We start from the raw sequence: 13,185 nt of genomic DNA, 5'->3' as shown, positions 1-13,185 counted from the left end.
CGGGGGAAACTGGAAAACCAGGAGACATTCCTTTTCCCCGCTGTAGATAAGTGCACTGTACAGGCAGCCGCCGGGACTGCGAGCGCGTCCTTCCGGTCCGCGAACGCGGGCAGGGTAACAAACAGCAGGCATCAAAGTTACCGGGAAGAGAGCGCCCTTTAAGTCACCCAGTTGTTACCCTACAGAGGAGGGCGGAGAGGAGCGGGGTTGGTGTGAGACGAAATTCCCGTAGCCACGTTGCCCTGAGAATAAAATTAGACTGGCTTCCCCGGGATGGGCGGACTCGCTGCGGAGGGAGACACCCAAGCTGAAGCAGGTGGGCACACGCGCCAAGTTCAGCATCAAGAGCACCCACGCGGGCGGTGGACTCGGGATTTCTGGGTATCATGTTGACAGCGTCTGTTGAAGTCAAATGCGGGGGTTAAGGTGACCCTTGAGGGAGGCTAGAGGAAATGATGGTAAACCCTGAAAAGGCATGACATGTCCAGATCTCCAAGGTTTTTTTAGAAAAGAGGGAAAGCGCCACGGTCAACCCCCTATTACGCCAAGTAATCCGCGAGTTCCCAGCCCCACCCCTGCAGCAGCGATGCAAAGAGGACAAATCACCGACGTAGGGAGGGGGAAAAAAGAAAACCCCCAGGGAAGAGGGAAGGGAGGCAGCGAGTGTAGGCACCGAGCAGTCTCCAACCACTGAGGCGAGAGGGAACGCGATCTGGGGAAACAAACTCCGCATCAATAATTTGAGTTTGGAGCCCAGTGCTTTCAGAGATTCGGAGCGCACCTCCCCAGCTTCGCCCGAGTTGAGACAGGGCAGCGCAGGCAAAGGGGCGGGCAATTCGACCGAGAGCGGCAGAACTGGCTGGTGGCACACGCTGCGCCGGGAGACACCCGCAAGAGAGCGAGCAGAGCCCGGCTCGCGGTGAGCGCTACAAGGAGGGAGCGCACCGCGCGAGCAGGCGGGAAGGGAGCGGGCCTCCGCCGAGGCCGAGGAAGCGCTGCATGGACAGCATGAGTTTCTCCGGGAGCCCCGGCGCGGGGCCCGCGGGGAACTCCAGCCCATGGTGGCCTCTGGCCGCCAGCGGTGCCAACACCAGCTGGGAAGCGGAGGCGCTCGGGAAAGATGACAGCCCGCTGGCGGACGAGCGCAACGAGGAGCTGGCCAAGCTGGAGGTCGCCGTGCTGGCCGTGATTTTCGTGGTGGCCGTGCTGGGTAACAGCAGTGTGCTCCTGGCGCTGCACCGCACGCCTCGCAAGATGTCCCGCATGCACCTCTTTATCCGCCACCTCAGCCTGGCCGACCTGGCCGTCGCTCTCTTCCAGGTGCTGCCTCAGCTGTGCTGGGACATCACCTACCGTTTCCGCGGACCCGACGGGCTCTGCCGCGTGGTGAAGCACCTGCAGGTGTTCGCCATGTTCGCATCGGCTTACATGCTGGTGGTCATGACCGCCGACCGCTACATCGCCGTGTGCCACCCGCTGAAGACGCTGCAGCAGCCGGCGCGCCGCTCGCGCCTCATGATCGCTGCCGCCTGGGTGCTGAGCTTCGTGCTGAGCACTCCACAGTACTTCGTCTTCTCCGTGGTCGAAGTGAGCAACGTCACCAAGGCCTACGACTGCTGGGCCAATTTCATCCAGCCCTGGGGTCTCCCCGCCTACGTGACCTGGATGACCGGCAGCATCTTCGTGGCGCCCGTGGTCAGCCTGGGCACCTGCTACGGCTTCATCTGCTACCACATCTGGCGCAACGTCCGCGGAAAGACTGCGGTGCGCCAGGGCAAGGGCGCCCGCGCGGAGGGCGCAGGTGGCGCCTTCCACCAGGAGCTCCTGCTCGCGCCGTGTGTCAGCAGCGTGAAGACAATTTCCCGCGCCAAGATCCGCACGGTGAAGATGACCTTCGTGATCGTGACGGCTTACATCGTTTGCTGGGCGCCCTTCTTCATCATCCAGATGTGGTCTGTCTGGGATAAGAATTTCCCCTGGGTCGGTAGGTGTCGCGGGACGATGGAGTAAGGTGCACAGATGGGGTCTGTGTGCTTGGGGGGGTGGGGGGAGAGAGTTTCTTTTCATAATATCCTCTAGGGCAATAGTTTTTAAACTTCGTGCATGAGAATCACATCTTGAGCGGAACTGTTAAAAGCCAAAGTCGTGGGGTCCCCACCCCATACGTTTTGATTCAGTAGATCTGGAATGGGGCCCAGGAATCTGCATTTGTAACGAGCTCCTAAGACCACAAATCCAGAAAACTGTGCCCTAGAGTCAGCCGCGCAATTACAGAACAGAATAATGACTTCTTGCCAAAGCACTAACCGCTGTGTTAAAACCCTGCTTTGAAGTCTGTTGGATTCAGAGCAATATGTATACTGTCAGAACTGCTTTTTGCTAGTTTGTGAAAAGTATCGCAATGTAAAATTTTTGTAGAAATGCCCCAAAGTAAGGGTAAAACGGACATATTTTTAATTTGAAAATAGTTTAAATGTGTTGAAGAGAGATTCTTAAGTCAATCATTTTAATTTGGCATTTAGCTAGTGTTCCATTTCTTATCATAATGTTTTGATTTTTTCCTACAATTACTTTAACACTTTTTTCTCCCCAGTGTTTCAAAGCAGGATTATTAATAAACTCTAAATTTGTTAGACTGATTCATTAGTCTTTCAGCACTAACTTGACCACACAGCTGTACATCTCTCCACACAACTCTTGCAGTTTTCTGAGAATGTCCTCCGCACCTACTAGCTCACTTGATTTTAATTCCTTCACAAACTAGGAAAACCAGCTTCACGAGAACTTACCCCCAAAAGCATTATTTAATATTGTATCTTGAAAAAAATTTTCCTTTGATAAGGAAAACAAAAAATTTTTTTCACATCAAATATATTACAGAAATGTTGCTGACAACAACTGTAATTGGGAAATAGGTATCTGGGAAGAAGTGTCTCCTTTTGTTATTTGTGATATACTTTGAAAGTTGTATGTACAAATTAAACACTTGAGAGTGAATTTAATTCAGACAAATAAAAGTCATGGCTATAATAGCACTGATGATGAAAAATACAACATAAATGCTATATTTCCTGTCTTGTTTGGTCTTGGCAGCCTCTTAAGTATTAATCAAATAAAAAATTCAGCCTATTTGTTGCTTTATCAGGATTCAGACACAATTACTAAAAAATTCTTCACTTGTGCACAGGTATGTTGATGATTTCCATTCTTTCTGAATACAGTCTTAGTCCCGGATCCCGATCACCTTTAAGAGTAGCATCTTAGCACAAAGTTTGATTAACTAACCTGTAATTTATTCTGGCGCAACAGGAGTGAGAAGGCCCAAGTTCATAATTAATAAGGGAAAATCAGTGCTTGCCTATTATTCTTACCTTTAGAAAAGGTATATTCTCAGTGCAATAGTTCTATGGTGAAAGGTGATATTTATGTAGTTTCCCAGTGCAAATACACAAAAAATAGTTCAAAGGACTGTTGGAATTTCTTAATTTATCTGTTCTTCATAATATAATTTAATTGTTCAAGCCACAATCAAAGATGGTTTTCTTTTAAAATCAGATGAAGCTTCTAATTAACCAAAGAAAACAACTAAATATTGCATCTTTCAGGGACGTATTTCAACTATCCCCTTCGGTATAGATTTCTTATTACAAGAATATGTTTAATAGTAAAAAATTTAAAACAACTAAACATGGTCCATAATGTCATACTTTTGCCTGAGTTATCAGGATGGATATAATTTGGTATATGTGGCTATAGCCTCTAGAAATTTCACTGAAATGGAAGCCGTTCTCTAAGTGCTGTGTTCATTAGCACACGCTAGTGCTAACACAAAGGATTCAAAACTTTATTAAGTTATTTAATATTCTTAACCTCTTGGAAGTCCCACTCATTCTACTTAAATATTTTAATAGTGGTTTAAAATCCTTGAATTAATTTCAAGGCATCTTGCCTATGAAAATATTTTACAACCAAGCAATTTCCATTCACCAACCATTTCCCTGACTGATAAACAAAATACTTTATTTTCTATATTGACCCATAACATTTTCCAGCTTTCATGAACCAACAGAAAAATGAGTTTATCCAGTGCTGTCACTTGCATTTGACTAGTTAAATGCTCTCCCCTTATGTTTTCCATACAGAGTCGGAAAACCCGGCCACCACCATCACTGCATTACTGGCTTCCTTGAATAGTTGCTGCAATCCCTGGATATACATGTTTTTTAGTGGCCATCTCCTGCAAGACTGTATCCAAAGCTTCCCATGCTGCCAAAACATGAAACAAATATTCAACAAAGATGATTCTGACAGTATGAGCAGAAAACAGACTTCCTTCACTAACAACCGAAGCCCCACAAATAGGACCGGCGTGTGGAAGGACTCAGCTAAATCTTCCAAGTCCATCCAATTCATTCCTGTTTCATCCTGAGCATGCAGCCTGACTCCTGTAACGGACTTTTCAGCCCACTGACTGAATCCAGCTAGAAATTATTAGAACAAATATAAGATAAATCAATCTGTTGAGTACAAGACTGTGTTTCTAGTTGCATTTTCACATTGCTACAAGCAAAAGCTATGAATTGTTTTATACGGAATGTTAATAAAAACATGCCACACTAAAATCTGCAGACCTAACCCAGAAATAACAGAAGTCATATTTCTAAAGGAAAAAGCATAACCACCTGGCTTTATATTTTGCTGTGGGTTTCTTTTCTTTTTATTTCTGACATAACTAAGGTTTGGTTGGTTTAGAAGTCGTATAATGTAGGGGCATTATTTCTGAACAAAGTAAGCTCATCAGCAGCCTTAGGATTTGAAAGGAATTAGAAGAGACGTCAGAGAAATTATGTTTCCGTCCAGTAAAATTAATTTATGTATCAGAAAATGCAGTCTCAAACCGTGGCCTGGAGTGGGATGGTGCCTTGAAGAGGCATGAGAGCTTGAGGTATATTGAGTAGGGGGTGCCTGTTGCAGAGTGGAAAGAGGAAAGTTCTGTTAGAAGCTATAAATCACCTCCATTTCAAAACAGTAACTTTAAAACTGGCAGTTCCCTCCTTTGGTTCCTCATGTTTCATTGGTTGTCAAAAGCATGATTACCAAGATGCTGAAGGTTAGAGAAAATGTTGTCAACTGGCCGATAATATCTTTTTCTTCCCACTGCAAAGTTGCTTTAAGGTCAGATTTGTATGAAAAATATGCAATTTTATTAGAAGAGTAGAAAGTAGATTGCCTAAGGTATTATGTAGGCTTTCTCTAGAAGATTGTAAGCATGTTTTGACCAGCGTTATAAGGTATCCTGTGCTATACTGGATATTAACACCATCATTACTTCATGTCTGAGGAATCCAGATTCATAGATACGAGTCTCCTAAAGAATGACTCAGGATACTGAATGTTCCCTCATGTTTAATTAAAAATAACTTGGTCCTTCCTTCTGATCACCCACCCGTCGAACAGTCTCACAGTGGAGGAGAAGCAGGGCTGGGCAGGAAGAGGGCGGGGAAATAGAAAGAAAACTGCTCTGCATCTAGTCTGGCTTCCTTCGTTATTAAGTGCATGACTTTAGGGAAATGGCTTAAAAAGACATAAAGCCTCCATTTCCTAGGCTGTACAATGGCGTTGATAACATTTACCTCACAGGGTCGTTGTAAGGATGAAATGAAATCAAGCGTGTGAAAAGATCTTCCTAAACTGTCAAGTGCTGTATGAGTGTTAGCTCTTGCTTTTATTACAGTCTTTTGCCCAGGCGGCGGGGGTGGGGGTGGGGGGTCTTCAAAACTTCACAGCTTTTTCCTGTTTGCTTTTCATTAACCAGAATGTGTTGGTTTCATGTCTGGCATACAAAATCCTAAAATTTAAATATAGCTCTGCTGATTAATCGGAAAGCATCCCAACGGCCACTGTTAAGTCTAACTGCTGCCTAACCAAAGCTTTCCTATTTAAAGAGAGAATTTGCTTTCCTTTGACTGCAGGTAAATTGAAGCCAGCCAAGAGCATCAACTTCTTTCATTTCTAAACAGAGGTAAATTACAACACTACTGGCTGTTGTTATTGCATTTTTCATTAATGGAACTCAGTGGGGTTTTTTGAGCTATTCTGTCTGGCTCCTTTTCCTTCTTAGAGACCTTGCAATGATTTGAGGATACATCATAAATACTTCGCATCCCTTAGAGGAAGTAATAGCTATTTTAATAGCATTATTGTTTTTTTTTTAACTTTGTCGATAAGAAACTGAGCACTGAATGGCACTATGAGAACCTGGAACCATCAACCTCACTCCTCTTCATTCTCTTGCCTTTCCAAATTCTCAGGCCTTTTTCTCCCTGGATTTATATGCCTAAAAAAAAAAGTTTCCAAATGTTTTATAGAGATTAAGCCCTTAGGTTTTAGAATTCTGCTTTTTTTTTAAATAACAAATATGTCTCTTAAAGGGCATTGTCCAATATGAGCCATCAATTAAACTCATCAATTCTTCATCATTTGAGTCATAGCAGCATCTCAGTATCCCTGCCCTCTGTAATGTTGTCAGCCCTTTTGACAACTTGACTTTGACAACTCAAAGCTAAAGCCTTTTGGGTTGGAACAAATACGAGCCTGCTTTTTTCTAAATGCAATTCCAAAATAATAACCTCATAGTTCTTGTATAGATTGTTTCAAAATATTGACGTGTACCTCCAAGTAAAAAAAATCAGTTTGAATCTTATTTACAGGAACATCTCTCAAATAAGGTGCAAATTAACCTACCCAGCCATGTTTTCTCCTTTTAAATGCATCAGGACATGCGATAGCAGAAAAGGGGCTGGGGAGACACCAGAAGATCTGGGTGCTAGTTCTGCACTAGGCAAGTACGTGGTCTTATTCTTTGCGGTTTAGGCTGAGAAGCTTAACTTACCTAGCTGCTAAACTTTCCTAATGTTATACACCCAGGAATGGCATTTAGATCTCCCAGAACAATATTCCAAATTGGAAGAGTCCTGACCGTCTATTTCAGAAGAAAGGAAATTGTAGGTGGTAAGGAAGAAGAGTATACTGGGAAGGGAAGATTTCCCTTTCTTGACCAAAGAGAAGACCTGAGATATCTTAAATGAAGGTTTGCAGTCAAGGATAAATGTGTTTCATCACCTTATTTTATTTGCCAGTTACCTGTGGGAAGATCCTGCAAGTATACAATATTAATGTATCTATGTGGGTATGGGAAATGCAATTGATAACCCACCAGTAAGGAGAAACTGGTGATATTTCTATTGGACATTTGATAAACATTAATTGATGATGAAAAAACCATTTTTAAGTACATATTAAGTGCTTAGTGGGTTAATTTTTGGACATGTATTTTTAAAGTGTAAAAATAACTATGAAGGAAATTAGTGAAATTCTTTGGTTAATTAAATATTTGTCCTACACACAGAACTTCCACCATCAGCAATGAAGTCTCATGCCATGATTGAGGGAAGGTTTTTGTTTTTTTTCTTAAGAGAGGGAGGTATTTTTTTATTTTTATTTTACGTTATTTTTTTGGCCACACGCATGGCATGAAGGATCTTAATTCCCCCACCAGGGATGGAACCTGTGCTCCCTGCAGTGGAAGCGCAGTGTTCTAACCAATGGGCCACCAGGGAAATCCTGGGTGTGGTTTTTAAAGAGAAAAAAAATCAAGTAATCTTAATAACATGCAGTACCCTTCCAAACTTATTATAGTTCCTAGAAAGGACAACCACTGATGATTAAGAAACACAACTTTCATTGTTATTCACAAGTAAAGTAATCCAATTAGGTTAAATTTTTATGTTTTTCAGACTCTAAAACCTATATTTTTGTAACATAATTGGACACTCAGAGCTTTAAATTATAGCTTCAGAGTTTGACCCTACCATAATTAGAAGCCATCTAGAGAGAAATTAAGCCTCATCCTTAACCGCAAATATCAGAGATTTGGTTCCTTTAAACCCATGTAAACTGGGCCCTTACGGATTTTCATACTGGAGGCAACTTCTTTACTTAGACTAAGCTCAGGGCAGGGCCACCTGGGATGCTAGTCCTGGAGGTGCAGAAGCAGCCACTGTATCCCTGCCCTTTCCCTCCCTGTGGTCTTTTTAGTGCCACTCAGTGTCATTGGCAACACTTGACATCATGAGTAGCACATGGAGAATAAATATTAGAGAATGTTTCTTAATTAAAATTTGACCTCTGCCAATTTGAGCAAAAATTTAAGAACTATTCACAGGAAGAGTTATTTCCTTTAAGGCCCCAAGAGAGCCTTAAATGGGTTGAATCACATAAACTCCAGTGCACACACAGGCATTTTAATAATATTGTTCTAACTCAGTTTTTAGGTACATTAAATTATGATGAATGAAAATGTACATGTGACCTATAGTATGTCAGCATCAAAACTATATATTTTAGGTGAAAATTAAATGCCATTTTTCAATTATAGATATATATATCGCATCTTTTTACATTAATGTATATGTTAAATGAAAACAAAGTGTTATAGAGTGAATTAAATATTTTTGTGTTCCAGGGTCAAATTAGCAAATTCAGAAAGGGAAATCTGAGAATAAGTCTGATAGCAATATCAGAATAATTAACAATTAGCATTAATATAAAATAATTAGCATTTCCACACTTGAAAGTAGTCGTCTTTATATCACAGGATTTCTGACTTAACATATTCTAGGATGCTTTAGCTCATTATTATAGCAAATTTATTAAGAACTGATATTGTACACCATTGTAAAGCAATTATACTCCAATAAAGATTAAAAAAAAAAAGAATTGATGTTGTATATTTAGTATTCCATTTTTGGAACTGCTTTTTCAAATGTTCTGTATCTCCTAGCTTATTATGCTGTACAGAAGAATTTCAGCGTGTTTTCTTGGGACAATTGTATGGTTATGGTTTTGATGAATATTGAAATGTTTTGTGATTGTATCTAATATTTGGTCCTTTACAGAAAAAAATAGCTTGTGGGATTATATTGAAATAACTTGTGGATTTATTACTCCGTTTTATTATGTATTCACTTGATTCTATAAATAAAAATAAATACCAAATTTGACAAACGGATAAAGAAGATGTGGTGTATCTATACAATGGAATATTATTCAGTCATAAAAAGAATGAAGTTCTGACATTTGCAGCAACATGAATAGACCTAGAGAGTATTATGCTTAGTGAAATAAGTCAGAGAAAGACCAAGACCGTATGATAGCACTTATTTGCGGCATCTAAGAAATAGTGCAAATGAACGTATATAGCAAAGCAGAAACAGACTCACAGATATCGAAAACAAACTTGAGGTTACCAAAGGGGAGAGAGAAGGGGGGAGGGAAAAATTAGGGGTAGAGGATTAACAGGTACAAACTACTATGTATAAAATACATAAGCAACGAGGATATATTGTAGAGCACAGGGAATTATAGCCATTATCTTGTAATAACTCTTAATAGAGTATAATCTTTAAAAATACTGAATCATTGTGCTGTACACCTGGAACTAATAAAATATTATAAATCAACTATAGTTCAAGTGTAAAAATGTCTGATCCAAAAAAGGAAAAAAATCAAATTTGTCTGAAATAATTCTCTTACAATCTCGTTTAAGAAAAAAATATATTTCAAGTTAATTATGCTGATTTTGAAAAAAACATAGACCTGCCCTACAGCTGGTAACCATTGATAGGTTCATATTTGAGCACAAATGTGTTCATGTTTATACTCTTCGACTATAGCGAGAACAGGTGAAACTCTGTAACTGCCTTTTCAATAAATTATAGTCACAAAAGCAAATTAATTTTGTTATATATTAAGAAAACCAAAATTACTGGGTTAGCTGAGGTCTTGTGTGTCATCCTCTAAAAACGTCATCTGTTTACTTGTTTCTAGAACTTGGTGAGACTGACTTCTGGGCCCATTTAATAGTCTTGCAAATCGTAATTCTTTACCCTGTGGGCTAATAAATTCAGATCATATTAACTTTCAACTTACGTTGTAACATTATTTTTCTTTTACAAGTTAAACCCTAACAGCATAAACTAAAAGGCTTATTTTGAGTTTGGCTTAAATTCTAGAAGCAGTAAATGCCCAGAATGGAAGAAAGGGAATTTGAAGCCTCTATTTTAAAACACTGTTATTTTAAAGCTCACTGTTATTTTAAAACACTTATAAACGTTTTAGAATAAACAGGATTCTACCAAAGCATATTTTCACAAGGTCCTACGAATCAGGTAGAACTGAAATAATAGTTTCATTGTATACGAGACGAGACTCATAAAGAAATGCGCTAGTGTAAAATTCATTCATTCACTCATTCTCTGTATGTATCCCTTCTGAATCTCTAGAGTTAAATGTTTCTTCCCTTCTGCTTTCCAAACGCCCTCTAAATACCTTCACTATGACACACAGCAAAATGATTTGCAATGTTGGTTTATTGGCCTATCTTCTCCATGACAATCACATCGTGTTTATCTTTTAAGTAAAAGGTATGTCTTCTTCACCTTTGCATCTTCATATAGTAGATGCTGTCTATAGTAACTGCAGGACTAATATACTTAATATAGATATTCTAAATATAAAATATATATATGGTAATCATATGTTACACATGTTAGACATTGTGAGTGTTTAACAAAAGTGAGAAGCTTTAATTATCAATATAAGAGCACTGTACGGTAAAAAAAAAAAAAAGGACTGTACCAGGGAATCAAAAACCCCAAGTTTTTCCACCATCAATAGCTGAATATCTTGGGAAAATCACTTTAATAAATCTGGAGAGCCTAACTAATATCATCTTGATTGAGAAAAATGAACTTATAGATTCAAACTCAATCTTATTAGAAAGGCTTTGTCACCACCATAGTAGTGGACACTCGTCCCTAGGCACAACCCAGTGGAATTCAGCAGAACTTAAGTAAAGTGTACGTTTATCCCCCTCCCCAAATCCCAGCTTCCATGGCTCACCAAGTCATCCACGTTTTGACCACAACCACTCTCATTAACTTGTCTTTCATAAGTATCTACTGCCTAGATGGATGCCTTAAACCTTGAGCTTTCTGTGCTCTCTCTCTCCTTTAATATCCAAATAAAATAGGTTTAGCCTCATCTCATGCATTGTGCGAAGTCCGTGCCTTTCTGTAGATCGAAGAGGAATCCTGAGTATTATGAACTCCTTCTTTTGAACTCTCAATCCACAGCTCATTAGTTTACTTCTCATGAGTATTTTTTTCTTCACTCATTCGCCCTGACACCTTCCAACAACTCTCTGAGCACTTGGCTGCCCTGTGTGATGGGGTTCCCCTAAAGGATGGAGTATCACGTAGAGGTTTAGATTATGCCTCAGATGAGACAGTGATTCATGGTAAGTGTTTTAAAGGTCCATGGCCATTCCTTCTCAGGTGGATTAGTTGCTAATCATTCTTGACGTTAGGACCTTGCTGGCTGCCATCTTGCTCAAGTTTCTTCTCTCTACCAAGACCCCGAATCCTTGTTTTTACAAATGCCAGTAATTAATCTTTCTTCCACTTCATTTTGTAGAATTATTTAGCTTTTATTTGCCTAAAGCCCTCTCACTTAGACTCTGTCTTTCAAAACAGTGCATTGTCTGTAAGGTGTTTCCTCAAGCAAAAGAACCATTTTCATCCCCAAAGGAATACTGTCTTTTTCAAAGATCAAAGAGTTCAAACTGCATTGAGCTTTTAAAGTAACCTCTTTGTGAAATGCAAATAAAAACTACAATGAGGTATCACCTCACACTGTCAGAATGCCCATCATCAAAAAATCTACAAACAATAAATGCTGGAGTGGGGTGGAGAAAAGGGAACCCTCCTACACTGTTGGTTGGAATGTAAATTGGTACAACCATTATGGAGAACAGTATGGAGGTTCCTTAAGACACTGAATGTAGAACTACCATATGATCCAACAATCCCACTTCTGGGCATATATCTGGAGAAAACCATAATTCCAAAAGATACATGCACCCCAGTGTTCATTGCAGCACTATATTTACAATAGCCAAGACATGGAAGAAACCTAAATGTCCATCAACAGAGGAATGGATAAAGAAGATGTGGGACATATACACAATAGAATATTACTCAGACATAAAAAAGAATGAAATAATGTCATTTGCAGCAACATGGATGGACCTAGAGATTGTCATACTGAGTAAGTCAGACAAAGGCAGATATCATATGATATCGCTTATATGTGGAATCTAAAAAAATGGTACAAATGAACTTATTTACAAAGCAGACATACAGTCACAGATGTAGAAAACAAACCTATGGTTACCAGGGGAGAAAGGAGGGAGGGATAAAGTTGGAGATTGGGATTGACATGTACACACTACTATATATAAAACAGATAACTAATAAGGACCTACTGTATAGCACAGGGAACTCTACTCAATACTCTGTAATGACCTATATGGGAAAATAATCTAAAAAAGAGTGGATATATGTACATGTATAACTGATTCACTTTGCTATACACCTGAAACTAACACAACATTGTAAATCAACTATACTCCAATAAAATTTATTAAAAATAAAATAAAATAATCTCTTTTTCTTCATTTCTTTTATGCTAGTCATGAAACATATGTATGGTGCCTAAATAATTCAGATTTTGCCTTTTTTATGCATTTTGCGTAACTTTCGCACAATTGAGATTACTTCATGTTGGAGTCCTCTCTGTTCTCGCAGGTGCACAGTTATAAGATCATCTCAAAATACTCTTAACAGATATTCATCTCATAATACTCTTGGAGGCCAGCTAGAGATGGCTGGTTTTCTATTCCTTCTTGATTACTGTATATATTCTTTTTTGTTCATGTGCAAATTATGCAAATTATGTAACATTCCTTTCCATAGCAGTCAAACATAAGCAAATGCACAGATATATAATAGACGTTATTTTTTCAGAGCAGTTTTAGGTACACTGCAAAATTGAGTGGAAGGTACAGAAATTTCCCATATACCCCCTACCCCTACACACGCACAGCCTCTCCCATTAACAACATCAGCCACACGAGTGGTACACTGGCTACAATCGATGAACTTAAACTGACACATCATCATCACCCAGAATCCACATTAGGGCTGTACATTCCATGGCTTTGGACAAATGTATAATGACATGTATCCACCATTATGGTATCATAAAGAGTATTTTCCTCTGTGC

General features: G+C 39.8%; 1 protein-coding gene across 1 annotated transcript; it reads left to right on the top strand.

The window, feature by feature from the left end:
• The first annotated feature begins 345 nt into the window (after window positions 1-345).
• Window positions 346-6,367, top strand: AVPR1A (arginine vasopressin receptor 1A). Its single transcript, XM_004276585.3, has 2 exons — window positions 346-1,984; window positions 4,143-6,367. The coding sequence occupies exons 1-2, from the start codon at window positions 1,000-1,002 to the stop codon at window positions 4,427-4,429; spliced, it is 1,272 nt and encodes a 423-aa protein (XP_004276633.1). The 5' UTR covers window positions 346-999; the 3' UTR covers window positions 4,430-6,367.
• Window positions 6,368-13,185: the final 6,818 nt, after the last annotated feature.

The sequence above is a fragment of the Orcinus orca genome, chromosome 11 (genome assembly GCF_937001465.1).
Source record: "Orcinus orca chromosome 11, mOrcOrc1.1, whole genome shotgun sequence".
Lineage (NCBI taxonomy): Eukaryota > Metazoa > Chordata > Mammalia > Artiodactyla > Delphinidae > Orcinus > Orcinus orca.
This window is presented reverse-complemented; position numbering and strand designations above follow the sequence as displayed.